Below are 26,986 nucleotides of genomic sequence, written 5' to 3'. Positions count from 1 at the left end.
TCTAAGGCGCAGTCATTTCTTATTTCAGTTTTAAAAACTCTACCTCAAAGATAATAGCATTTGCTAAGAGTGCCCAAAAGATCAGTAACACTAAGGCACAGTTGTGAGAGATGTTGCTTTGGTTTTTTGGGCTTAAATTCATCTGTACCTACTCCTCTTTCTAGCCTTGGTTCATCTCTGCTTGTATAAAATAACAAAGTGTTTGTTTCCATTCAGAAGGTATTGAATTTCTTCCCATCCTCAGTAATACCCATATAGTATGGTATGCAGATCTGACTGCATTTTGGGTGAAAGTACTCCCATACTCCCCATTTCCAGTGGCAACGGATAGGTAGTTTCTACTGGTAATGTGGACTAAGATTGGTACATTTCCATTACTTTCTTTATCACCTTTCTTAAAAGGTACAAAAACTGTCTCCAGTTTAGGGAAGTGAAAAGAAAAGGTAATAATGGTTGAATTTTCTCTTGACAATTGACAGTATCTCTTTCTTGAATAAACTTCTCAAAACTCAGTCTTCTTGTTACTTCTGTTTTATTTAATGAATTTGATCATTCCTGATAATACTGTCCGTTCTTCTCTTTTGCAATACTACTTAAAACTAGATTCTTCTAGTTTTTGGCTGATTTTTTCCTCAGGTTTTTAGTTCCTTTTCTGTCTCTTATTGGGACCCATCAAATCTTGGTCTTAGGTTTCTCCGTTTCTTCCTTTTATTTTTTTAGTCTGTATATCTGTTTCTTTAGCTATTATGTCTTGGGCAGATTCCAATAAACAGACAAATAAGTAGTACGCACATGTGTACACACACTCCATATTCCAAATATGATTTATGTGTATATATAACGTATATGTATAGTTTCAATCCATAGTTCAGCTATTACAGAATAGTTCTGCTTTGATGTCCTCATATTATCACCAGGTTCTTTTCTGTCTAGATCCAGATTCAGCATCTTCTGCCCTAAAATGGCTTTGCTTTTCAACTTCCTCATTCTCCATATCCTAGTCTAAAAACTTTTAACCCCCAATCTGGTCAGTAGGTTTCTTCCAACTAAAAAGAAAAAAAAATGGTGTTTAGATTTGCCTGTAGAGGCAAGTCATTGCAAAACCCTAAGAAATGAGAAAGTGCGGGATTGCAGAAAATTGAGTGCTGATCTCAAGATGTAGCAGCACGGTGAATGATGGTGAGAGTGCCTGAAGCAACTGGCAAATCCTCACATGTGCTGGTGACCACATACCTATGTGCAGCTGTCCCTGGAGGATAATGACTTCCATATCTCTTTCACCTTTAAAATTGTATATAACTGTCTCTTGGTGGTAGATTCTCAAAATGGAATCCTGCTGGTAAGGGAGTATAGGAAATGCTTCTAGATCCTGCCATATAGGAGGGATTAAAAGATAGGGATGGTGTGAAGTGTCAACAGGCAGCACATACCCTCAGTTTCCTTAATCAGAGCAGATGTAAACTCTTTAGCTCAGAATTTGTGGATCCAGCAGTTCCGGTTTTGACTATTTGCGTGAAGAAAACAAAATCACCAGCTCAAAGATATATCTCAGTGCTTCGTTGCAGCGTTATTTATGATAGGACACAGAAATAACCTAATTGTCCATTGATGGATGAATGAATAAAGAAAATGTGATATATATTTACATACATTTGAATATTATTCAGCCATTAAAAAAGAAAATCCTGCTGTTTGTGACATTATGGGTGGATATTATGGCTGTTATGCTAACAGAAATAAGTCAGAAAGACAGATACTGTATGATCTTACTTATATGTAGAATCAAAAAAGTCTGAACTCCTAGCTACAAATCAGAACAGTTTGGTGGGTGCCAGAGATCTGGGGGGATGGTTGTTGGGGAAATGGGAGATGGTGGTCAAAAAGTACTGACTTCCAAGTTATAAAAATAAATCCTGGGGATGTAATGTACATCATCGTGACTATGGCTAACAATACTGTATTGTATATTTGAAATTTGCTAAGAGAGTAGATCTTAACTGTTCTTCTCATCACAAGAAAGAATTTATAAGTGTGAGGTGATGTTAACTAACTTTATTGCAGTGATCATCTCTCAGTATTTTTCATATATTAAATCATTATGTTGTACACCTAAAACTAATAGTGTTATATGCCAGTTATATATCAATAAAAACTTGTGGCTTTGCATGCTTGACACCTTAAATGACCAACCTTATCTTTTACATTCTGTCAATACAAATTGCAGTTGAAGCACATATTGTTTGTACTGCTCTTTTGCTCTGTGACTTCTCCCACTCCCTTATATGTGAAGTGTCATTATTCTTTTCTTGAAACACACACGTTCCTAAGTCTTAGGCCCTAACTCAGCTCTTACCCACTGATCTCTCCTATATTAGAACTTCCGCCATGTTTGAAAGTGTCTCTCCTACTAGAATGGAATCTTCTCAAGAGTAAGGACCTTATTTGCCTTATTTGCCAATCCAAGTCTGCTCTTTATAAAATAATCTGACACATACTAATTGCTTAATATTTATTAAGTGAATGAATGTCTGAGTAAGGTATTGCTCATATGGTGTATCTATAAGATATAATTGTTAAGTTTTTTTTAAAAATCGAATTTTTCTAAAAATTATATAAATATTTTTCTGTACTTAGCAGGGGGGAAATATATACTATTAACACTGAGTACTTAGGACGTTGGATGGGAGCAGAATATATCACATGTTTTTGTCTTTGTCATAAAGAAGCATATACTATTTTTATTTTTAATTTTTTAATGTTTTTGATTTCATTTTTTTATTTAAAAAAATTTTTAATGTTTATTATTGAGAGACAGACATTTGTATGGGAGGGGCAGAGGGAGGGGGAGACACAGCATCCGAAGCAGGCTCCAGGCTCTGAGCTGTCAGCACAGAGTCTGACGCGGGGCTCAAACTCACAAACCATGAGATCATAACCTGAGCCAAAGTCGGACACTAACTGACTGAGTCATCCAGGCACCTCACTGTTTATTTTTGAGAGAGAGAGAGAGAGAGAGAGAGAGAGAGAGAGAGAGAGAGAGAGAAGAAAGAAAGAAAGAAAGAAAGAAAGAAAGAAAGAAAGAAAGAAGAGAAAGAAAAAGAAAGTATGTATGTGCTGGGGCATGGCAGAGAGAGACAGAGACCTAGAATTCAAAGCAGGGTTCAGCCTCTGAGCTGTCAGCACAGAGCCCAGTCCAGGGCTTGAACTCACAAACTGCGAGATCATGACCTGAGCTAAAGTTGGACACTTAACCAACTGAACCACCCAGGCACCCCTGAAGAGCATATGCTAGTTTTAAATGAAAACAGGGTTTTTTTTTCCTGAAGATATTTTTTTTTATATTTAAGTAATCTCTACACCCAATGTGGGGCTCAAACTCACAACCACTAGATAAAGAGTCACACGCTTTTCTGATTGAACCAGCCAGGCACCCCAAAGAAAATAGGTTTTAAGGAACAACTCATATAGATAATTTGTTCCTTTGTTATTTGGGACCTCTTTAGATAGAATGGTATTGGGTAACATCCAAAAAACTTTTATTTATTTTATTTATTTTTTACAGATCTTATATGTAAGCAAATTCCATACCCAATGTAGAGCTTAAACTCACAACCCCAAGATCGAGAGTCGCATACTGTACCAACTGAGCTAGCCAGGTGCCCCAAAACTTTCTTTAAATCTTTAATTATAAATGTCCTCGCTTAAAAAAAAAAATTAAAGAAGATGGAGAATTGCATGGAGCAAAATGTGAAGTTTCCCATTCTACCTTTGTCTTCCTGCACTGCCACCCACTCACACTTAGAGAAAGCTACCTATATCATTTATCAGATCATACATTTTCTATGCATATGTAAATACAAAACTTTTCAGATTTGTTTTTTGTTTTTCTTAAAAATAAATGTAAATAGGTGTTTAATAAAATGCGCCACCTGGGCATAAAAACATATAAGCAAAATCATAAAAGAAGGTAACTTTCTTATTTCCTGCTTTATCTGAAATGAACACATAATGAACATAGTTGGTACAGAATTATTTTTATTTTATTCTAATTCCAGTAATTTATCCTAGTTACAGTTTGATATTAATTTCAGGTATGCAGTGTATTGATTCAACAAATCCATACATCAGATTTGATGTTTTTTAACTCAGCATTATGTATCTGGACATTTTTTTCTACATTTGAACATAGAGATTATGACATTCTTCTTAACTTTTATTAATAAGTAAGTTCTACACCCAATATGGGGCTTGAAGTTACCACCCTGAGATTAAGAGTTGTATGTTCTACTGACTGAGCCAGCCAGGTGCTTCTGTGAATTTCTTTTTTAAAGGCTATGTAGTATTTCATTGTATTGGCACATACCATAATTTATTTAACCACTGCAGAAATTCTTCTCATTAAATTTTCTTTTTTCTTATAAAGGAATATAATTTAAGGAAGAATGTCTCTCTGTTCTGGTGAAAATGGTATATTTAGTTTTGTGAGCCCAGGTCTAGTATATTTTGGTATATTCCCTTTAATGGTTTTGGCTTCATTGGGGTGTATTTCAGGTCTACGGATCAATGGAGAACTAATTACTGCCTACCCCCAGGTGGTGGTAGTGAGAGTACCAACCCCTTGGGTGCAGAGTGATAGTGACATCACTGTTTTGCGCCATCTAGAGAAGATGGGATGCCGGTTGATGAACCGACCTCAAGCCATCCTGAACTGTGTTAATAAGTTCTGGACATTTCAAGAGTTGGCGGGCCATGGTGTTCCTCTGCCAGATACTTTCTCTTATGGTAAGTTCACTAATAAGAATTTATAGTCTAAGTTTTACAACACTGATGGTTTTGAAAGGCATACTAAATTAAGAGGGTTATGTGATACAAGGAAATTTGTGAACATGGAGGAACTTCTTACAGAAGTAATTTTCAGTGTTAACAAACTGGGCAGGAGCATTGTGAATCATGTGTCAAGATTTAGTTCCGTGATATTGGTAGAGTGGATTTAGCTATTTTGGGCTTTCTAGGCTGTAAGTTCACTCTTGTGCTCTCAGTAATGCTGTTGTAGTCAGAGAGCTTTATTAATAATGCTTAAACAAATTACTGTTGTTGTCCTCCAATAAAACTTTATTATTTAAAAAAGGCAGTGGGCCAGATCTCATAGGCTGTAATATTCGATACATCTCTGTTTAATATCTGTTTATCCTTATTAGCATTTTCATGATAATTTTTTTAGAAGTTTTTTCTCTTATTTTTTAAGAAAATGACACTGTAATAGGTATGCTTTAAAACCAGTGCTTCCAAAACCATGGTAAAAGTAAAGGATCTTTTTTTTCTTTAAAGACCAGTATGCTGTGTATCAATACTCTTACAAAATATGATAAAAAAAAGTCTGAGAAATGCCAGATTGTTATAAAAGCTTCCAGTGTTTACTCTTTTTGTATTTACCTGGTTACATATCAGTAGCAGAGAAGTCATAAACAGGCACAGGTTTTTGGACAACACTTTTGAGTAACACTGCCACAAACAATGTTATGTTAATGTATTTCCTGCCTGTCCAGTTCTTTTAGATTAGAAAGGATCAAATTTGCTATAAATCATTGCAGTTTTCCATAAAGACATTTTTTCAAATAAATGTCCAGTAGTGTGCTTAGAGAGTTAATGAAGCTTTAAAAAGAAATCCCTATCCTATTCCTACCGTTAGTATTTTAAAGAAGGGAACTCCCCAAGTCTGTATGACATGTGTTGATACAGTTGCTGTTTTTAGCAATTGCACAAGAAGAGACAATATGAATAGTTTGAGAATTCTGTCAGATGCTTTTGGAATATTATATTATAGCTTATATCATGGGTCTACACTTCTGATTTTAAGAGAATGGAAAGGAGAAAAGTGTTAGCCCAATTCCCAAATACTACCTATGTTCTAATGTTGACAGTTTAAAATTGGGGACTGAATCATCTTAATTTCTCTAGGCTGCAAATGTATGCTACTGCAGTCGCTTAATGAACTTTTTCCTGGTTTAATTTTTTTTACATCACCGGGCTGATACCACAATTCATTTTTGCTCTGATTTTGCTACTGTATCATTTGTTCCTGGGCAGTAAAAACAGAAGAAAACTTAACTCATGGGTACTGTCTGCTGTAGTATACAAAGAACTCTGATTCATAATGGAGATATGAAACATTAATTTGTGTGTTTGAGAGGGATAGAACACATGTAGCATCTTTTCATCCTTGAGTGAGTCTTCTAAACAGACTCATTCTTCTGTTTCTTAATCTTTAGATGGAGATTCTTTAATCTTTAGATTAAAACTGGAATTTAAATACACTAAAGTAGGTCTTGGTGGTTCTGTTATTTGTGTAGTGGAAGAATAAAGGATAAAAATATGAAAAATTGTATAGAACTAGGAAATTTTGTTTTAACTGAAAGATAATTTCCTTAAGTTAGATATTAGAATATTTATAATTTAAGATAACTTTCATCCATTTTAAAAGGTGTTGTTTCAAACTGATGTTTAACTGTATTTTCAACTTTTATTTATTACTTTCTCTAAGAAAAACAAAATGTAGCCATCAGGTTCTTACCTTCTGTCTCCTGTGTTGCTGACTTTAGCATAGATAACACCACAAAACACCTCTGTTACTATTCTTTTTAAATTTCTTTTTTACGCAAACCAGGTGGTCATGAGAATTTTGCTAAAATGATCGATGAAGCAGAAGTACTGGAGTTTCCAATGGTAGTGAAGAATACGCGGGGTCATAGAGGTGTGTATGAGTTGTCACTATGGCACATCATTTTGAAATTACTCTTGAGAATTAATAAGGGTGATTATACAAAATAGATTTTTTCTTAATCTGATCAATGCTCTTATTATTTTCTTTGTATTTCCTCACGGTTATTGACTAGACAATAGCCTTATCAGTTGAAACGTATAGCTCTTTGGGGCGCCTCGCTGGCTCAGTTATGTGATCAACTTTGACTCAGGTCATGATCTCACAGTTTGTGAGTTTGAGCCCCGTATCGGGCTGTGTGCTGACATCTCGGAGTCTGGAGCCTGCTTTGGATTCTGTCTCTCTCCCTCTCTCTCACTGCCCCTTCCCTGTTCTCACTCTGTCTCTGTCTCAAAAATAAACATTAAAAAAATTAAATAGCCACTTCCTTTGACATAAAAATTGACAAATAGAGCAGTGGAATGGACTAGTGAACTTGGAAATAAAACTAGGCATATAGTAACATACTGCTCTTTTACCCTATGCAAATTTTGTATATATTGTGTAATAATATATAAGACATGGTCTTTTAAATTTTTTTTTGTTTATTTATTTTCAGAGAGAGAGACAGAGCAGGGGAGGGGCAGGGAGAGAGAGAATCCCAAGCAGGGCTCTGCACTGTCAGCACAGAGCCCGATGTGGGGCTCAAACCCATGAACTGTGAGATCATGACCTGAGCTGAAACCAAGAGTTGACACTTAACCAACTGAGCCACCCAGATATCCCTATAAAACATGGTTTTTCTCAGAAGGAAATGTTTTGCTAATAAACGAGGCTGGCATTATTGGCTCACATGGAGGAATATAAACCTTGGACCTCTACTTCACAACATCTACTGAAATAAATTCTAGGTTACTGTAGGAATTAAGGGAGTGGTAGGAGATTATTAACTTTATCTTAAATACATTTTTGCATTGTTTCAATAACTACCATAACTGTTACTTTGGTTAAAAATTAATAGATTCTGAAAGAGCAGGTTGGGACCCAAGAAGATGCAGGTAATACATATCAACTGCTCGCAGTTTAATGACTTACATGTGTTTTTTATTCTTTTTCAATCATAGGCAAAGCTGTTTTCTTGGCTCGAGATAAGCACCATTTGGCTGATCTAAGCCATCTTATTCGCCATGAAGCTCCATACCTGTTCCAGAAGTACGTTAAAGAGTCTCATGGACGGGATGTGCGTGTCATTGTTGTGGGAGGCCGTGTGGTTGGCACCATGTTACGTTGTTCAACGGATGGAAGGATGCAAAGTAACTGCTCACTAGGTAAAAACAATGCATGTGTCTTTCTAGTGTATATAATATTATTACAGCTTGTCCAGCGAGTGTTCATATATAATGACAGATCTTTTTACTTAGTAAGTTGAAAAATATTATCTTTCACCTTTCACACATAACTATGATCAGTAGCCGTACCTTGAATATAGTAAGTATACTTTTGAGTTGTTTTTCTAGTAGTAAAATTGGATTTGTCTGAGTCATAAATTTTGAGATCTTACTGCTGAAGTGCCTCAGAGTTTAGTCTGAGCTTTTTCTTCTTTAATGTTTATTTCACTTTCTTATACTTGACTTTCTTAGTCATCCGATCTGGCTCATGGTTTTAAATACCATGTATATGTTGTGATTTTCACATTTATATCTGTAATTTAGGCTTTCTTCCTGAACTCCAGGTACATATAAATAACTGCCTACTCAGTAGTATCTCCATGTAGTTGTCCAACAGACATTTTAATCTTGACCCAAACTGGTCAAATATTTATTATTAAAGTATGATTGACACACTAATTTTAGGTGTACAACCGAGGGATTTAGGTGTACAGCCCAGTGCTTTGTCCCCATATGTTATTATAATGTTATTGACTATATTCCTTTTGCTATACTTTTCATCTTCATGACTTGTTTATTTTGTAACTGGAAGTTGTACCTCTTCATCCCCTTCACCTGTTTTATCCCCCTTCATCCTCTCCCCTCTGGTAACCAGATTGTTTAGAGGCCTTTTTTATATGAACATTCTCTTATATTCAGTTTTAACAGCAATGCCAACTACCATCTCTTCAGTGCTGGTACAGTAGTCAGTGCTTTATGACTGTTAACTTATTTAGATATTGCTAGGTATTGTTAGTATTCCCATTTTACAGATGAGGAGGGCCCAGAACAGTAAGTAACTTGCTCAAGATAACAGATCTAATCATGGTGCCGCCAAGATGCAAATATACTGTTTGTCTCCAGAGCTGTCCTCTTAACCACTCTTGAATATGTTGATTTCCAAAAGTGGAAAATTACATGGAAGCTATGAAGATATCTAGATTTTCAAGTACATGACATGAATTTAATCATTTTTTAAAATTGTTAAGCTCTGTCCCTTCATATTCTTAATATTTTTTTAACTGTAATATGATCTCAGGGGTGCCTAAGTGGTTCAGTTGGTTTAAGTGTCTGACTTGATTTCGGCCCAGGTCATGATCTCAGGGTTCATGAGTTTGAGCCCCACGTTGGACTTTTCTGCTGACAGAGCAGAGCCTACTTGGGATTCTCTCTCTGCCTGCCCCCCACTCGTGTTCACTCACACACTCTGTCTCAAAAAAGTAATTAAAAAACCATTACACAATATCTCAGTTAAGTGAAGTTACATACATATATCTTAGATAATTATGGTTATTCCTGGAAATAGGCTTTCAAGCTATTTTTTTCAAAGACTGTTTTGGTTTTTCCGTAATGAATAGTTTTTGTTGACTGTAAAACATTTTATTGATTGATTTTTGTAAAGATTTTATTTTTTGGAAGGCGCCTGGGTGGCTCAGTCGGTTAAGCGTGCAACTTTGGCTCAGGTCGTAATCTCACAGTTTGAGAGTTCGAGCCCTAAGTTGGACTCTGTGCTGACAGCATGAAGCCTGGAGCCTGCTTGGGATTCTGTGTCTCCCTTTCTCTGCCCCTTACCTGCTCATACTCTATCTCTCAAAAAGTAAATAAACATTTAGATTTTATTTATTTATTTATTTATTTTTTAAGTAATCTCTGCACCCAATGTCAGGCTTGAATTCACAACCCCGAGGACAAGAGTCACATGGTCTGCCAACTGAGCCAGCCAAGCACCCCCCGTTTTTTAAAGTTTCTTGATCATTTTTTTGGTTACCTTAGTGGCTCAGTTCGTTAAATGTCTCTCTCTCTCTTTTTTAAAAATTTATTTATTTTTGAGAGAGATAAGAGTGTGAATGGGGGAGGGGCAAAGAGAGAGAGACGGAACCTGAGGCAGGGTACAGGCTCCATGGTGTCAGCACAGAGCCCCACACAGGGCTCAGACTCAAGAGGCATAAGATCATGACCTGAGCCTAAGTCGGACTCTTAACTGACTGATCTACCCTGGGGCCCCAAGCGTCTAACTCTTGATTTCAGCTCAGGTTATGATCTCATGGTTCATGGGATGGAGCCCCTAGTCGCACACTGCACTAACAGTGTGGAGCCTGCTTGGGATTCCCTCTCTCCCCTTCTCTATGCTCCTCTCCTGCTTGCATGCACTTGCTGTCACTCTCTGTCCCAAAATAAATGAAGAAACTTAAAACAAAACTTCTTGATCATTTTTGATCAAGGTTATATAACATTTTGGTTTTATTTGATGTATTGGGGAATTTTCAGTCTTATCTTCTGGCACTCTATAGGTAAAGTAACATCAGAATAAAGGATAGCTAAACAAAACTCCACTTTGAACCTATCTGGTCCTAGTTCTTTTTGTAGTAGTAGCGCTTTTATCACTTTTCCGATCTCTTCCATAATAATAATTGGCCTGTTTAAGTTTGCTGCTGCTTGAAGCAGTGTTGGTAATTTATCATTTGCTTAGAAATTTTCCACGTGTTTTAGGTTTCAGATTTTTTTGCCAGGTTCTTTAGATGATTGCTTGTGCTTATTTGAATCTCTCCTTTGTCTGCAATTTTGTGTTTGGTATCATTCATAATCTTGTCAAAGTAACATTTGGATTTTTCTGTCCTTTCTATTTTTCTATTCTATTCATTCAACTTTCTGTCTTTACTGAATCTCTCTTCTTAGTTTCTTACTTTATAAGTAATTTCTTCTTGCTAATTCAAAATAAAAGTTTTGGTATGAAGTGATTTTATACATGTTTTCATTTCCCTGTAATTTAGGGGATCGGTGTTGCAATTTCTAAGTCCTTAATAAATCTTTTGGTTACTTAAATCATTAATTTATAATTTCTGTTTTTCTTGGGTTATTGTCAGAGAATGTTGCCTGTAAAAAGTGTTTTTAAATTTGTTAAGGTTTTTTTGTTTGTTTCCTGGGACAAGCACATGATTATTTGTCAGTATTTGATAAAGGAAAAAATGTGTATATCAGTATATACTATATTCAAGAGATATAAGGCTATGAAGTCAAGTTTGTTTTTGCCTTTGTCCCTTATCTCTTTGTCCATTCCTTTAGTTTTCAAAAAATGTTTTCATTTAATACAGCCTATAATTAAATTTTGTCTTTCATTCCAGTCTGACTAGTTTCCACTTTTTCCATGGGAAATTTCAGTTCGTTTTTAATGTTATTGCTCATACAGTTTATTTAATTCCTTCAGTTTGATTTTGTGTTTATTATTTAAATTGCTTCTTCCTCTTTTTTCTTTTCCAACTGGTTTGTAAGGTACCATTAATTCCATTTCCACCCTTGTTCCCAAACTCAATGTGGATGCTCATCCATGGTTTTACATTCCATTAACGGTTAACTTCTCTGTCCCTGTGTTCAAATCAGACATACATTTTCTGCTATTTGGAAGATAACAGTTTTGTCTACTTTGTTTTCTATTCTTCTCTGCCTTCATAAAAATATAAAGTCTGTGGTGTACCTTCACCTCTATCCGTATTATTGCAAGTAAGATCGTTTTCTGTGGAAGCTGAATGCTGTCTTCAGAAAAAAATTGCATATGGCACCTTTGCTTTCACTACTGATTTAAAAGAGCGTGTTGTGAGATTGAGCCCTGAGCGCTGAGTGTGGAGCCTGTTTAAGATTCTCTGTCTCTGGGGTGCCTGGAGGGCTTAGTCGGTTAAGCATCCACCTTCAGTTCAGGTCGTGATCTCAAGTTTCATGAGCTCAAGCCCCATGTTGGGCTCTGTGTTGAGAGCTCAGAGCCTGGAGCTTGCTTCTGATTCTGTGTTTCCCTCTCTGCCTCTCCTCCACACATGCTCTGTCTCTCTCTCAAAAATAAATTAGAAAAAAAACTAAAAACGGTGTTTTTACTCCAAAAATGTATCATTTTGGCAACTTATTTTGTTTCTTTTTTTGCCAGGTGGTGTGGGAATGATGTGCTCCTTGAGTGAACAAGGGAAGCAGCTAGCTATCCAGGTGTCTAATATCCTGGGGATGGATGTGTGTGGCATTGACCTATTGATGAAAGATGACGGCTCCTTCTGTGTCTGCGAGGCCAATGCAAATGTAGGTTTCATCGCCTTTGATAAGGCTTGTAATCTAGATGTAGCTGGTATCATAGCGGACTATGCCGCCTCCCTCCTGCCCTCTGGCCGGCTCACCCGGCGTATGTCCCTGCTCTCCGTGGTGTCCACGGCCAGTGAGACTAGTGAGCCGGAGCTGGGTCCCCCAGCCAGCACTGCTGTCGACAACATGAGCGCAAGTTCCAGCTCTGTTGACAGCGACCCTGAAAGCACGGAGCGAGAGCTACTCACCAAGCTCCCAGGGGGCCTATTCAACATGAACCAGCTGCTAGCCAATGAAATCAAACTCCTGGTGGAGTGACTCCACCGGTAAATAATTAACCAACAAAACCCTTGTAAAACTCACTTTCTTTTTCTTCTTTTTTTCCCCTTTCTTTCTTTCCTTTTTTTTTTTTAAAACCAACTTGCAATGCTGTTCATGGAAGGTACTCAGGAAGATGAGAAAATTGAGTAGGATTAGTTAGGAGAGAAGACAGGGGAGAGAGATAGACCTCTGCTATTAAGATGTTACTGACTTGTTTACGGATAGTGCAGATAGGCAGAAGAGGTGAGCTACAGAAACACATCAGGCTCTTATAGTTAACCTTTTAAATCACTCAAAAATGTGTATGCTCTCAGACCATCAAGAACACACAGTTTTTTTTCATGGTCCCTTGCTTTTGCTTTTGTATAGTTGCTACAAAATTGAGAATAGGATAACTTCACATTGTGTTGCAAAGATTTGTGATGAGCGAGGAAAATAATCAACCTAAATTATAGGAATTTTTTTATACAAGTCTGAAAATTCTGCCTTTACCATATTAACTAGCAACTTTATGTCCGTAGTTTATGAAATCTTGAAGAGCTATTTTGCTGGGATTTATAATTTTTGTGCTTCGGTTTTTCCCTTCATTTGGGTGGGAGGGCAGTATTAATATAACCCAATAAAGGTTTTTTCTAATGACAAAATTGGCATTTTTGCATGATAAAAGGGAAATGAACAGTATTGCAATGTCTGGTACACAAGGTGACATTTACTCCAATGTAGATAAAATTACACTAGTTTAAAATATGTGCATTGACTTGTATTTGTTAGTGTTTTAATCTTTTTTGAAAGATATATGCTCTGTTAATGTTGCAGTTTTTTTTAATACATGCTAGTCTAACATTCCCTGATCTATGCCTGCATCTTTAACAATGGCCAAAGTGAAGAAAGTGCTACCTTTTTTGTTAACAAGACACTGACTTGAAACATGTGCATTTAAAGCCTTTTATTTTTTCCTTTTTTTCTTTTGGTGGTTGGGCATTTAAAGTATAAGGACAAGGAAAAATATTTTTGGGGGGCAAATCAAGGGTCTATAAGTTCTTTAGCATAAAGCTGAAGTGATTTATAATACCAGCATTATATATTTGCATTTTTCACATTTTAGGAGGGAGTATATATGTGTGTGTGTGCACGCATGCATGTGTATGTGTTTTGCTTTTTGTTTCACCAAACAATCAAAAAAGATAGATTCTAGAAAATGGAGCATGATGGGGAAACAGTTTTTACTTTAAAAAACAGATAAGTTGTTTTAATAACTATACTCCACTGGGGTAGAGGTACTCACTAAAGACATAAAGAGAATAGATGCTTCTTAGGCCTTTTTATGTATATGTATGTTGTTTGGTTTTTTCTTTGGTTCTAGACTGTTCAGTGTATGATTTATTCAAGGCTACATGCTTTTCTATGCTTCTGGCTGTGCATTTTCTCCTATTACATGTAGGTTTGAGGGTGGGGTGGACTGGACATTTTTGTTTGGGGACTTACTTAGCAGTATTAAGTCTCTTATAGCCCAACTCTGAAGCCTTCAATACTGTCCATTCTTTATATTCCTTTAATTTCTGAATTTATAAGATCCCCAAAATGGCATATAATACGAGCCTTTGAAACAGGGGTAAATCTATTTGAATAATGGGTTTGGAAGGTGTGTTAAGAAATGGAGATGCTCCAGAGCTCAACGTAATTTTTTTAAACAGCAAGTTCCATCTCACTACAATCCTCTGAAGCTTTTACCCGAGTCCTTTCTTGCCTCTCCAGTGCTTTTTTTCCTTCAGATGGACCTTAAACATAATATCTTGGACACTACTAGAGAGACTTCGAGGCAATAATAAAAGATCAGTATTAACCAGCTCTAACAGAGGTTTGATCATGCTTGTACAGTTTTTCCCCGTTTTAAAAAGGAATGTAATAAAAGTTGTTTTTTTCCATAGAATTAAATAATATTAAAATTGAGTGAAAGGTTGATTGTTGACAAATAGAATAGTACCTCTAATCTGTGCAGTGTCTCATTTCACCTCAGAAAAAGATAATAAGAGGATTTTCTAATTTATTTTAGGATATTCTAATCTCCTATAAAAGAATTTGACTTGCATAGAGTTATTGTGGGCCTTACATACATATATAAGTACCTCTGTCTCATTAACAAAAAGAAATACATGGTACTTCTTTCACTGAATGACCATAGGAGGATGCATAATATTTGGGATAGAGAGATAAATGAGGGAGAAAGAACTGCTTAATTAAGTCATTATTCATATGTTTGTGTAGAGACCATCTGGTTGTCACATAAATTATGACACATTAAATAGTTACATATAACATGTATATAGATTTATGAATTTTATAACATAAATAGAACACCCTCTCTATTTGATGAAAAACTCAGGGTTTATGTTGGGTTGGATAAGGCACTAGGAAAAATGTAGATAGACTTTAAATTTTTTTTTACCAAACTAACCAACTATATCATAAGAATTATCTGAGATTATTTCACCTTTAGTTTTATTCACTACTGATTGATCTTTTGTGCATTCACAGTATATTAAAACATAGCTTTACCAACCTATTTCTGGATCATACACTCACATATTAAAAGGAAAAGGGTAGGAATGGTCATCTTAGACTTTAAAACATGGGTATCTTCTTGAACTCACTCAAAAATTAAGGTAAAGAATATGAACAGATCATTCTGGAAGAACCCAAATGAAACATCCCAGATATTGAAGTGAAAGTTAAATATATTTTCTTATTGTTTAACAACTTTTGTATTATCATTGCTATTATGAGAGGTAAAAATGTATATTTATCAAATATGTATAAGTCTTATCATGCCCAAATCTGAATTATTGTAAAATTGTGTATTGTTAAAATTGTAATTCTTAATTGTATTTTAAAAGTAATTCTGATATTGTTTTTATGTTACCTGTGATGAAAACTGGACTATGCACACACATACACACACATACACAAATATGAACGATTCCATTTAAAATTTTTAATAGTTTTTTTTCTTTTTTTGGTGCCTAATAATTGATTGGTCATTTCTGCTGGCTTTTACTCCACTGAACTTTGAAATCTTTCTGTATATGCTATCAATAAGAAAATATGCTGGAACATTAGAAAAATCCATCAAGAGACTTGCTTTCATCAAGCACTTTATCAGACTTTTGAGAAGGTATCGAAGGCATTGAAAGAAGTAATTGACTTTCAAAATCATCTCTTCTTTTTCTCAAGAAGAAAACGATGGAAAAACAAAATCTCTTCATTCAGTGAATCCCCAGTTTGGGGTCTGGGGAGCTTAGAGACGTTGTGAAATCAAATCTTGTGTTACATTTTTCTCCTGGCTCACTCTTTTTGAGAAGGTTTATGGGCTATATGGCTGGTGAGACACGATCCCCTCCTAAGAAAATGTAGGTGCTCAGACAGGTAACCTCTGCTGCTACTGTTTTTATTTGTTTGTTTGTTTGTTTAATTTCATTTAAAATTTGTTTTTGTTGTATTAGGATATCTTAAAATGTAATATATTGCAGGATTTATAACCAGGTTCACTGCTTTCTTTCTTTTTTTTTCTTAAAAAAAAAAAACAAAACAAAGTTTCATTTAAGATACATTTAGGCGCCTTTGAAGCTTGGATTTTGGAATGTTTCAGTAGTGGACAGAAATCTGCTGTTGGAATCTTCTAGTCTTCCAGGTTTAATTTGAAATGTTTTTAGTTTTGTTTTGGATTTTTGTGTGGTATTTTATTTCCTTTATCAGTGCCCTTTTGCCATGCTGTTTTGGGGTGGCTGCCTAACTCTAGTGAAAATTCTTTCTATATTAACGGAAGTTTGGTGTTTTAAATTCCTTAATGTTTTGCATTTTTAAAAATTGTTTTTAAAGAAATATTCTAACTGCTTGCACTGTTACTGTTCTTTGCCAGCCTTTTCAGGAGCCAAAAAAACAAAAACAAACAAACAAAAAAATACCCAGAGAAAAAACTTTCCTTCTTCCCCCTTCCTGATGATGAGTGAGAAGTATTGAGAACTTTCGGGGTCAGTGCCCTTCTAAACTCCCCTTCCCCCAATAATGCAGCTGTATAATGAATGGTAAATGCAGCGGTTTGGATTCAGGCACAGCCCCAGCCTGCTTGCAGGTAATTTGACTCTCCTTTCTTTCCATCGCAAGGCTAACCTTACTTTCTTTTTAAAAAATTTTCTTTCTTTATGTACTTTAATGGCAACTGTGGGTTTGTAAAAACTCTTGTTAAAAAAAAAAGAAACAAAACGCATATCTAACAGATAATTTGATTAAAGAAGAACTTTTGGGGGTAAAGTTTGAGTTGGTTGGGATGAACTCTGGACTTTGGGGATTTACTTTAGCCATTTAGATAACTCCATTCCTTGCATATATGTCTATAATTAAGTATTTCAGAGTGTGACTTTTTTGGCTTTGTTTTTGTTTTGGGTTTGTTTGTTTCTTCCATTGTGCTACTCTGGCTTAAGCTTTTTCAGGGGTTGGTGTTCCGAATACAGTGAGCTCACAGTATAAAGACATCAATTAGGAGTTGCCAGGTATGGAAAACTAGAGTTTTGAAAAGGTAAAATTAGGTTCTAGGTTATATATATGGTAAAAACTCATCATAGTTTTGAGTTGGTCTTAGTGCTTCTCTTTCTGTGACATCATTATAAAAGTGAAAAGGAATGACGAGACAAAGATAATAGAAAGCATTTCAGTTATTTAAGGAACAGTGTGATCTCAGAACTAATCATTTTAGCATTTCTAAGATGCTAGTTCTAACAAAGAAGATAGATGTGAGCAGCTTGAGGTTATCATAATGGTTTAAACAGTAAAAAATTACAGATTTGCAAAGATCGGAGGGCATTTCTGAAGCACAAATCATTAAGCACATTAACCAAGGCTATAAAACAAACTTAGTGGCAGGAATAGGAGTTATCCATTTTAATAGCCTTCCCATTAGCTTATGTAGTAGCCTCTTCTCTGTCTACCCCAGTCCACCTACCCTTTCCTCCTTTCTCCTGTCTTTCCTAAATTTTTAGTTCTAATATGAGTTATTATCATTGGGGAGGAAAATCCTCTTTCTCCTAGACAGCGGTCAGGAACTTTTCAAGATATACTTCTGCGTAATTTTATTCTGTGGCTTTAGACGTATATCCGACGAGGCTTTAAGTTCACTAGTTAGCTAATAGGAAAATCCTGGCTTGTAATGCATTCTACAGCTGAAGGCATAAAATAAATCATTAACCTGTTTTGTGCTTCAGTTCACCCATAATCAGATAGGACCAGTCTCTCCCCTAAACATCTTAAGAGAAAAGTATTTATCTGTTGAACTGAAATTTACTAACAATGGAATCCCAGCTGCCTCCTGCAGGAATTTGTGATATATACTTAAAAAGGCTTGTACCAGAGAACTTTGTTCTCTTGCTGTAAGAATGGCCAGCATTAGAATGTGTGGACTGTGTGATTGCATGGGACATGGAGAATTTAACAGTCTCCATTCTGTTATCCCCATGAAGATCACTGACTTGTTAAGAATGATCTTGCTTTCAGATTTCACTATATACAAACTTACTAGCTGGGCCTTATATAGCGTATATACCTGGCTGCTGTTGTGGGGTTTGGGAACATGAGGGGTGGGGTGAATTGTTGTTGTTTTAGGTTTCAGTCAGACAGACATCACTGTGCCCCAGTTCCCAGAAGCACAGCAGGCCTCTAGGAGCATCCGTGGGAACGGCGCAGTCCTGACATCACCAACTCTCCTGCTCAGGCTCATCCCATATACAGAGGTCAAAGGGTGGGGTTTGAGATCGGGGGAAGGATTGAGAAAGTAGAAACAATGTTGCTGCAGTGCCACTGTTGACTAGCCTTTGGTGCTTATGTCTGTTTGTTTTATTTTTTATGTTGGCAAAACTGTATTTTGGGGTAAAGGTAGTGGGAGGGTGGAACAAAAACAAGCCATTAATTACTGTTATTACTGTTCATTATTGGATACTGTTCTTTAGTAGCTAATGCAGAATAAAATTTTAACCTAGACCCTCAGTGACAAAAAGAATGGGAATAGAAATGATATTCAGGAATTTAACAAACAGAAAACATTTATGTTGTGTTAGTTTCCAGTTCTACAACTGCTATTACATTTGTCACTCTGTCTCCCTTTTTTGGCCTAATTTTTTTGTGTATGTATACAGTTTGAGGAAATGTGCATTTGTGATTAGTCCTTTTAAAAGGACTTAATGAATTTATTACTCTTTTGCAAAAGATATACCCAGTGCTTATATGGGCATACAAATGCTACCCTATTTTAAATGTAGGTGGCGTATGTGTTCGTGTTTTAATGTATTCAGAGCCATTGGGCAATAAGCAGTCCAGAACATTGAAAACTCATGCAGGTAAAGCACCTAACACCTTTAGTTTCTAGAATTACTTTAAAAAACGCCTTTATTGCTGCATCTTCCACAGTTCTTCTGAAAGTTTCTGAACTTAAAATTTGTAGGAGTTGTAAACTACCTAGTTAAAATTTTAAGTTGCACACTTACTCATAAGATTGTAGAGATAGGTGAAGAAGTTAAGTGTAACAAAAGAAATGGCTCTTGAGATGGCAGCTGCCGAGCATCTAAATCTTTCCACTTAAAAAAAATTCCCAGCTTAGCATGAATATTGATCATACTTGTTTGATTTTCTGTGATTGGGACTTTTGTTGTTTTGACTTTGGTGGGGAGGAATTGGGGGAACAGTGAGGAAGCTTGTGCACATGTGAAAATATTAAATGTTAAAGGAAGTTTTCAGTTTAATCTGAATAGTAAGCAAGAACTTTTTCTATATACCCTTCTGCTGCAGCAGAGAAATAAACTGGTAGGTGGCAGCAGAAGAAGGAATTCTTCAGATTGATGGCTACTGAAAGAATCTCCATAGGATAAGAGATAGAGCATAACATATCAATTGAAGCAAAGGGGGCAAATAATGGAAACAGGACAAAAATTTTTGGATTTTCATTCTGAATGGTAAGTTATTTTCAACTAAGAATGTGTTTTTAGTCTGATAGTGGGATAGTGGTGTTATATGCCATTGTAGTATGTAATCATAAATGGCCCTGTAGGCCTTTGCCTTAGGATAAATTTGGCCTAACTAGGGTCCTATCACTTTTTACTTCGGGGGGAAAAAAAATTAGGGCACCTGGGTGGTTCAGTCGGTTGAGTGTCTGACTCTTGACTTCAGCTCAGGTCACGATCTCACCATTTGTGAGATTGATCACCACGCTGGCCTCCTCACTGACAGCCCAGAGCCTGCTTGAGATTGGTCCTCTCTCCTCTCTCTCTGACCTCCCCTGCTCACATGCTCGCTCATGCACTCTCTCTCTGTCTCTCTCTCTCTCTTGCTCTCTCTCTCAAAAATAAATAAACATTAAAAAAATAGCAATGTGTAAAATTAGGGGTCTCTCCCCAGTATATTGATATATATGACCTTTTCCCCAGCTTTATTGAGGTATAATTGACAAAATTGTGTTTTTAAAGCATACAATGTGATAATTTGATAGGTATATACATTGTAAAATTCTCTCTCATCAAATTATCAACACATCCACTATGTGAACCTTAAAGATGGCAAAAATTACGCGTCTCACAGTGAGTCAGATTTTTAGAAAATCTGTAAGATAAGTGAAATACACATTGTTAGCCATTTTATAGAAAAAAAAGTCTGTCCTCTTTTTAGTGGCACATTGGGGGGATAGCAATAAAAATATGTAATTTGGTGGGGCACCTGGGTGGCTCAGTCGGTTAGGCGTCCAACTTTAGCTCAGGTCATGATCTCAAGGTCCGTGAGTTCGAGCCCCATGTCAGGATCTGTGCTGACAGCTCAGAGCCTAGAGTCTGCTTCAGATTCCCCCCCTCTCTCCCTCCCTCCCTCTCCCCCCTTCCCCTCTCCTGTTCACACTCTGTCTCTAAAAAATAAAAAAAATTAAAAAAAAATGTAATTTGAAAAACTTGGGTAAAAATGATGTTTTCTTCAACTAGCTATCCCCTATCTAGTCCCATTTCCTTGTTACTGTGTCTGCCCATCAGTTCAATTCTGTTCACTTTTCTTTCTGGCCTTACTGTCTCTGCTCTTACTTTCTTCCTTTTCTTTAGTCGTGCTTCTGCCTCCCTGTCTTTGTAACTCTTCCTCGCCTTTGTCTCCCTGTATGCCTCTCCCTTTCTTTCATTCATTCCCTCAGAATTTCACTTTTCCATTGTTGCCATTTTTCATCTCTGCCTGCCTGCTTTTCTGTATGTGTGTCTCCCCCTTTTCATTTGCATTCTCTGTATTGCGTCTGTATCTGCTCTATCTGCTTGGGTAAACAGCTTTATTTTCTTTGCATCAATAACTGCCTTAAGACATGTTAATCAGAGTATCAACAGTGTGATTATTTTAGAAGTTGGTGAGGCTGAATAGAAGAAATTGAGGTTTTAAGTCCCAAGAGTTAAGAATTGAAATTTATAATGAGATGCAGGTCTCTTTACTCAGCTACATGTTTAACTATAATGTCTTTATTGTTGCTGGAAACCAAGCTGTTTTATGAGCACTTGGACAGAAGAAAAGTCCTATGGTTCTTAATTTCATCTAGACTTTTAACTTCAAATTGACCCTGATTTTTTAAAGTTTCTAATGAAATTAGAAAATGAGCAAAGCAGTCATTATTTTGTAGACATTTACCAGAGAAAATAAAAAATTTATTGATGTAATTGGCATGTAACATTATACTAGTGTTACAGGTACAATACAGTGACTCGATATTTATATACATTGGTAAATGATCATCACAGTAAGTCTAGGTAACATGCATCACTGTACATAATTACAGAATTTTTTTCTTGGGATGAGGACTCTTAAGATCTACTCTCAGCAACTTTTAAATATGCAATTTTAGTACTTTATAACTGGAGAGAAAATAAAATTTTAGCCTTTAAGATAAAAGTTAATAGCAGTTGAGCTAAATCTTTTCTAAGATATACATGTGAAGATTTTAGAAGTGTTAATTAACTTTCTTAAAGTAGTGCACAAATACCTGTTTTCAAATTTTATAGACGGTGAAAACAGGATATCCAGAGGAGAGATTATTATTTAAAGAAAAGGAGTCCTAAATAAATGAAAGAATGAATGAATAGATGGATAGATGGAGTCCTGCTTCCTATTAATATATGTAATAACAGATTGAACTCTCAGCATACAAGGGCCTGCCATAGAAGTTTAGAATTTCTAAGCTGGCAAGCTTGGAGGCTATATATTGTAATCTTGAATATGCTAGTAAGGAAACTAAGGTTCAGAGAAGTTATTAAATTTCCCAAGATTATAGAACCGGAACAAGGACCCAAATCTCCTACCTGCTAATAAAGTGCTCATTTTATCATGATCTTTGAAAATCTGTTGTAGTCGCTGAAGAAATGAAATGTTCTGCAGTGAGAGCTGTGATACACCAATGGAAAGTTATCACTGTTTGTGCTTGTGGTTATCTTGTGGGGAGTCCCTTCAAGTGAAGGATATGAAGGCTAGCTGTGGGTGGCTATTTTAAATGGCTTACATGTAAAATTAACGATTACATCATTTACAGGGTTTGGTGATGATGTCCCTTATTAAGATGAGACACAAAGAGGTCTTCAGATTCTTTGCAATTTCTGGTTAAGGGAGAACAGAATGGATTCCTTAGACCTAGTATAACATTAATCTTCTACCTGTCTTCTTGCCTGCCTTGGATTCCTATTCTGGAAAATGAATCCGTCTACAACGAAAACTTTATATTGTTCTGAAATTCCTTATTTTCTAGCAGATTATTAGACTAGCAATGGGGCAAGTGGATGGTTAAACGGGATGATTGTGTATCCATGGATGAATGGTAACATGAAGCTAGAATAACCGATACCATTGACTAAATAAATATATGGCAACTTAAAAAAAATTTTTTTTTAATGTTTTATTTATTTTGGGGAGAGAGAGAAAGAGACAGAACGTGAGTGGGGGAGGGGCAGAGAGAGATGGAGACACAGAATCCGAAGCAGGCTCCAGGCTCTGAGCTGTCAGCATAGAGCCTGATGTAATGCTTGAACTCATGAACTGCTAGATCATGACCTGAGCCACAGTCAGACGCTTAACCGTCTGAGCCACCTAGGCGCCCCAAATATGTGGCATCCTTTTGTTCCTTTTTTTAAAGAAACAGTGTAAAAAGAAGTCACCTTCTATTAAAAAAGATCATTTATTCTAATGCTGAATGATATTATGTATACTTATATGGAACACAAGAATACACCACCTCAATTAATAGGGCTAGAATTTGTATGTCTTTTCAAACAGTTTTTGTCTTCATCTTGAATTCTGGTTCCTATAGAGATGGCCAACTTGAATTTTAATTAGAATCAAAATCTATTGTTCATTGTCTAATTTGTTGAAAATGTAACCTAGGGGCTCTTGGCTGGCTCAGTCAGTAGAGCCTATGACTCTTGATCTCAGGGTCCTGAGTTCAAGCATTATGCTGGGTGTGGAGCCTACTTAAAATAAAAATTTTTATTTAAAAAAATTTTTTTATTTAAAAAAAAAGTAACCTAGGGTAATAGAGTAAGAATATAACATTTAAATTTAATTTTGTTCAGGCATTTTGGTATAATAATTTTGTTTTATTTTGTGTGATCTTGTGCAAAGATTATTCTTGTCTCAAGGTTTTCTTCTTGGTAAAATTTTCCTGGCTACAGTAAACCCCAGTTGTCTATATTATAGGATTGTTAAGGGATAATATTGCTGATACATCTTTATATGTCAGAATAACAGACTATACCTTAGTATATATCTTTTTCAACTGAGATCACAAAGGTAAAGTGTGGTAATCACAAAAAAGCTAGTTGTGCGTTTGTTTTTTGTTTTTTGTTTTTGTTTTTGTTTTTTGTAATCTAGACAATTTTTAATATTTTGTCACATTAGTTAATTTTCAATATTTTCTTTTTCTCATATTAATTATAAAGACTGTTTAAATCTGTGGTTTAAGTGAGCTATATGTGTTTTTTCCCCCTCTAGGTTCTTTTGAAGTAACCAGTGATCCTTTTTGCTTATCACTTCATTCACAGAATGGACGAAGATAGATTTGACTGTATGGTTTTTGAAATGGAGGATAGAAATACACAGAACAAGGAAGCAGTAGCTCTAACCTGTTTGATTCAATGTGTTTTCTAAAATAAAAACACCAGAACTGGGAATGAAATAGTATGGGGTGTGATTTGTTCTTTTGGCAGTCATTTCTGCCCACTCCATCTTGTATGAATTCACTTCAGTCCATATGGCTAGATTTGAAGTCTAGCTCCACATGTGTCATTCTTTTTATTCTTTTCTTCAGTATGCAAGATGAAACTCCTTTGTTTTTGACATACTGATCTTTCTATGATATGTTTTGAAATGATTACTCCCCTCGGTACATAGGCATTAAAATATGTATCATTTTACTTATAAATATGTATTATGTGGATTTACCTCTGCCCCTTTCATCCCTCTTTATCTGTCTATGCTAAATAATTGTTTCTGTGTTTGTTTGTTTTTTAATCTCTGAAGAAATGCAGCCTTTTTTCCGTTTCACTCTGACAAGGCTCTGGCACACACTCATCACAGCATCACTCACTACATTTTAATCTTCTTGTGACTAGAGATCATGTCTGACCTAATATATTTGAACTATATAAGATCTGATACATATATGTGCATATGGAGGCAGCCCTAGTACCTCAGACCAAACATATGGATATTCTTTGTTGTCAGGTGTCGATACAAATTCTAATCCCATTATTTACTGTTTACCTGGACTTTGGACAAGTCAGCCCCTTCAAGCCATAGGGGGGTATTTGTAAAAAAACGGAAACAATTGTACTTTACTAGATTAATGTGTAAGTATAGCTTTGCTACAATACATGTGTAGTGCTTAGCACATAGTTGAATAATAAATACTAATTGTCCTTTAATTATATAAATTTTGGTTTTGGATATCTTATTCAAGAACTGCTGAATCTTTTCATCTCAGAATTAGAGTCCATAAAGTTTTCTTTGTTGATCATTTTCCAGTTTTCCTATTGAAGCTCCTTTCACAAGATTTTGTGGTTGGAACATTGTGCACACATGTAGTATTTTTCCTAATCTGCACTGCTTATTCCTTGTCTCCACACTTCAGTGACTGATTTATATAAGATACCTTTTATCTCATATTTGCTTCAGTTTTTCCCTATCAGCTCATAACAAAAATACTTTTTCTTCTAACTCAGGAGAATGAAACAAGTGAGGAATAGGCATATGATCCTCCCAGAAATGGTTTGAAGTGACTTAACAGACATATTAAAACAAAATGAGAAGATTGAGATAAAGCCAAAATAAAGGGCAAAAATTGGGTGAAACAGGGATTAAAATCATGCAAATGCATACTATGAGGTCCTATACATTTGCTTGGAAGTGGAACAATTGGCAGAAGAGCAGAATACGGTAATTAGAAGATTCATAGTAACCTTAAGATAGAAGCAAATTTATTGCACTGGAGAGGGATTATGTTCTGATCTTTGAGATAGCTCACAATGCAGATCAGTATCGTGACACTAAAATGCAATCCATTAAAGCCAGCACAGTAAGAAGTCCTCTTGATGGTCGGAGCTGATTCAATGATAAAAATTTAAATTTCCTCAAAATGACCTACAACCACCTAGATCATAATCACTTGAATTACTTATTTAGAATATAGATTCTAGGGCCCTAGACCAAAAATCTGCTTTTTGGCAAACTCAAGTGACTTACTCGCACCAATGTTTGAGAACCACTGCCCTAAATCTTGTCAGCACTGGTGCCTTTAAGACAACAGCTCAGGGGGCACCTGGGTGGTTCAGTTGGTTAAGCCTCTGAGTTCAGCTCAGGTCATGGTCTCCCAGTTCGTTGGTTCGAGCCCTGCGTCGGGCTCTGTGCCGACAGCTTGGAGCCTGGAGCCTGCTTCAGATTGTCTCTCTCTCTCTTTCTCTCTCTCTTCCTCTCTCAAAAATAAAACATTAAAAAAACAAAAAACAGATCAGAAACATATCTAAACTCTGTGTTCTGTGAAAGGGCGAAGAGTAAATATTAGGCTTTACCACCTGCATATGGTCTCTGTTGCTTTTTAAAAAATATTTTCTTAACTCTTTAAAAACATGTTAGCTCATAGGTGATACAAAACAGGCTGACACCTACTCTAGAGGAATGGGTGGATTGAATGTACCTTAGGCAGTAAGTAATCAATGAAATACAATTCTCTAAACTGGAGGCTTTGTTAAAGGTAGAGTTATTTGCTGTGGTAGGAAAACTGGTGTATTGAAATTCTGTGTAGTGAACCAAAAATGATGCTTTGGTAGTCAAGGAAGAGTTGATATCACCATGAAAGTTAGCTTAAGTAGAAATATCTGAACAGAAAGATGGGATTTATGTGACCAAAATGTGCTTTAGCACGGAGTCCTTCAAGTATCTTAATACTTGAAGGTTCAGTAAATAAAGTTCAAATGGATGACCTTGATGGGTTGTTTAGTTTAATTTGTTTTTAGTTCCCCTGTACTCAGCTGCTAATTACTCAGGGAAAAAAAGACAAAAACAACCTTTAAAAGTCAGGGCTTCATGAAGCAGGTTTTACAAGGGGCCACAAGAGTATTCAGCTATTGATATTTCATGACATCTAAAATTTGTGTAGTATAAATTTGAGAGACAACACGGATTAGACCGTTGAGATCTGTGTCCCTGAAAGTTGTGTAGAGTCAAGAGATCCAGATGGTTTTGGATGATCTTCCCCACTTTTTTTTTTAACTTCCTGATTATCGTAATTTTAAAAGTTAAAGCATCCATGCTAGTGTCACTTTGCATCCTCCAGCAGGCAGACACCAAGATGGAGTTAGATGTGCTAGGGTGTTTTGAAGAAGATGCTAGTGAAGCGTGCAAGAGAGAGGGAACAGTAGACAGGAAAAGCCTTTAGACTGTGATGTGAGCCCGACGCCTGTGACAGAAGAAAGTGGAGTAGAAAGCGCATCAGGGGGTGCCTACATGGCTCAGTGGGCTAAGTGTCCAACTCTTGATTTTGGCTTAGGTTGTGATCTCACGGTTTGTGGGTTTGAGCCCCACGTCGGGCTCTGCGCTGACAGCGTGGAGACTGCTTGGGATTCTCTCTCTCTCAAAATGAATAAACTTAAAAAAAAAACAAAAAAACCCACACATTCTTCTAAAAAAAGACAATAAAAGCAACAGATTTTCTCTGAGAAAATCTCTGCCAGCCTGATGGAGGAATGTTAGAGCAGATTAGCCATTAGGGTAGTTCTGCATTGAGCCGGAGCAGCCTGAGGAGAAACCATGGCCTCCATATGAATGCTGGGGCGGATCAGAAGGAGTTGCCGCTGGAGGCTGCTTGTAACAAGTTTTTTTCCAGCTTTACTGAGATATAATTGGCCAGTAACATTGTATTAGTTTAAGGTGTATAACAATGATTTGT

At 36.2% G+C, this 26,986-nt stretch overlaps 1 protein-coding gene across 6 annotated transcripts in view; it reads left to right on the top strand.

Moving 5' to 3' along the window:
- RIMKLB (ribosomal modification protein rimK like family member B) overlaps positions 1-23,719 on the top strand; it is a 70,731-nt gene extending 47,012 nt beyond the window's left edge. For 4 of the 6 annotated variants that reach the window (XM_053894677.1, XM_053894676.1, XM_019464570.2 and 1 more), the window contains exons 3-10: positions 4,552-4,782; positions 6,665-6,751; positions 7,822-8,025; positions 12,038-15,911; positions 16,421-16,633; positions 18,810-18,887; positions 19,336-19,499; positions 23,536-23,719. In XM_053894677.1, the coding sequence (XP_053750652.1) occupies positions 4,552-4,782; positions 6,665-6,751; positions 7,822-8,025; positions 12,038-12,501 (986 nt within the window). In that variant the 3' untranslated portion in view covers positions 12,502-15,911; positions 16,421-16,633; positions 18,810-18,887; positions 19,336-19,499; positions 23,536-23,719. Of the gene's footprint in view, positions 1-4,551; positions 4,783-6,664; positions 6,752-7,821; positions 8,026-12,037; positions 15,928-16,420; positions 16,634-18,809; positions 18,888-19,335; positions 19,500-23,535 lie in introns of all 6 variants that reach the window. The other 2 variants (XM_019464569.2, XM_053894675.1) reach the window with 2 other exon arrangements.
- Positions 23,720-26,986: the final 3,267 nt, after the last annotated feature.

The sequence above is a fragment of the Panthera pardus genome, unplaced genomic scaffold (genome assembly GCF_024362965.1).
Source record: "Panthera pardus isolate Hobbes unplaced genomic scaffold, ASM2436296v1 HiC_scaffold_6, whole genome shotgun sequence".
In the NCBI taxonomy this organism is placed as follows: Eukaryota; Metazoa; Chordata; class Mammalia; order Carnivora; family Felidae; genus Panthera; species Panthera pardus.
The sequence above is the reverse complement of the archived record's forward strand: the minus strand, read 5'-3'. Positions and strand labels throughout refer to the sequence as shown.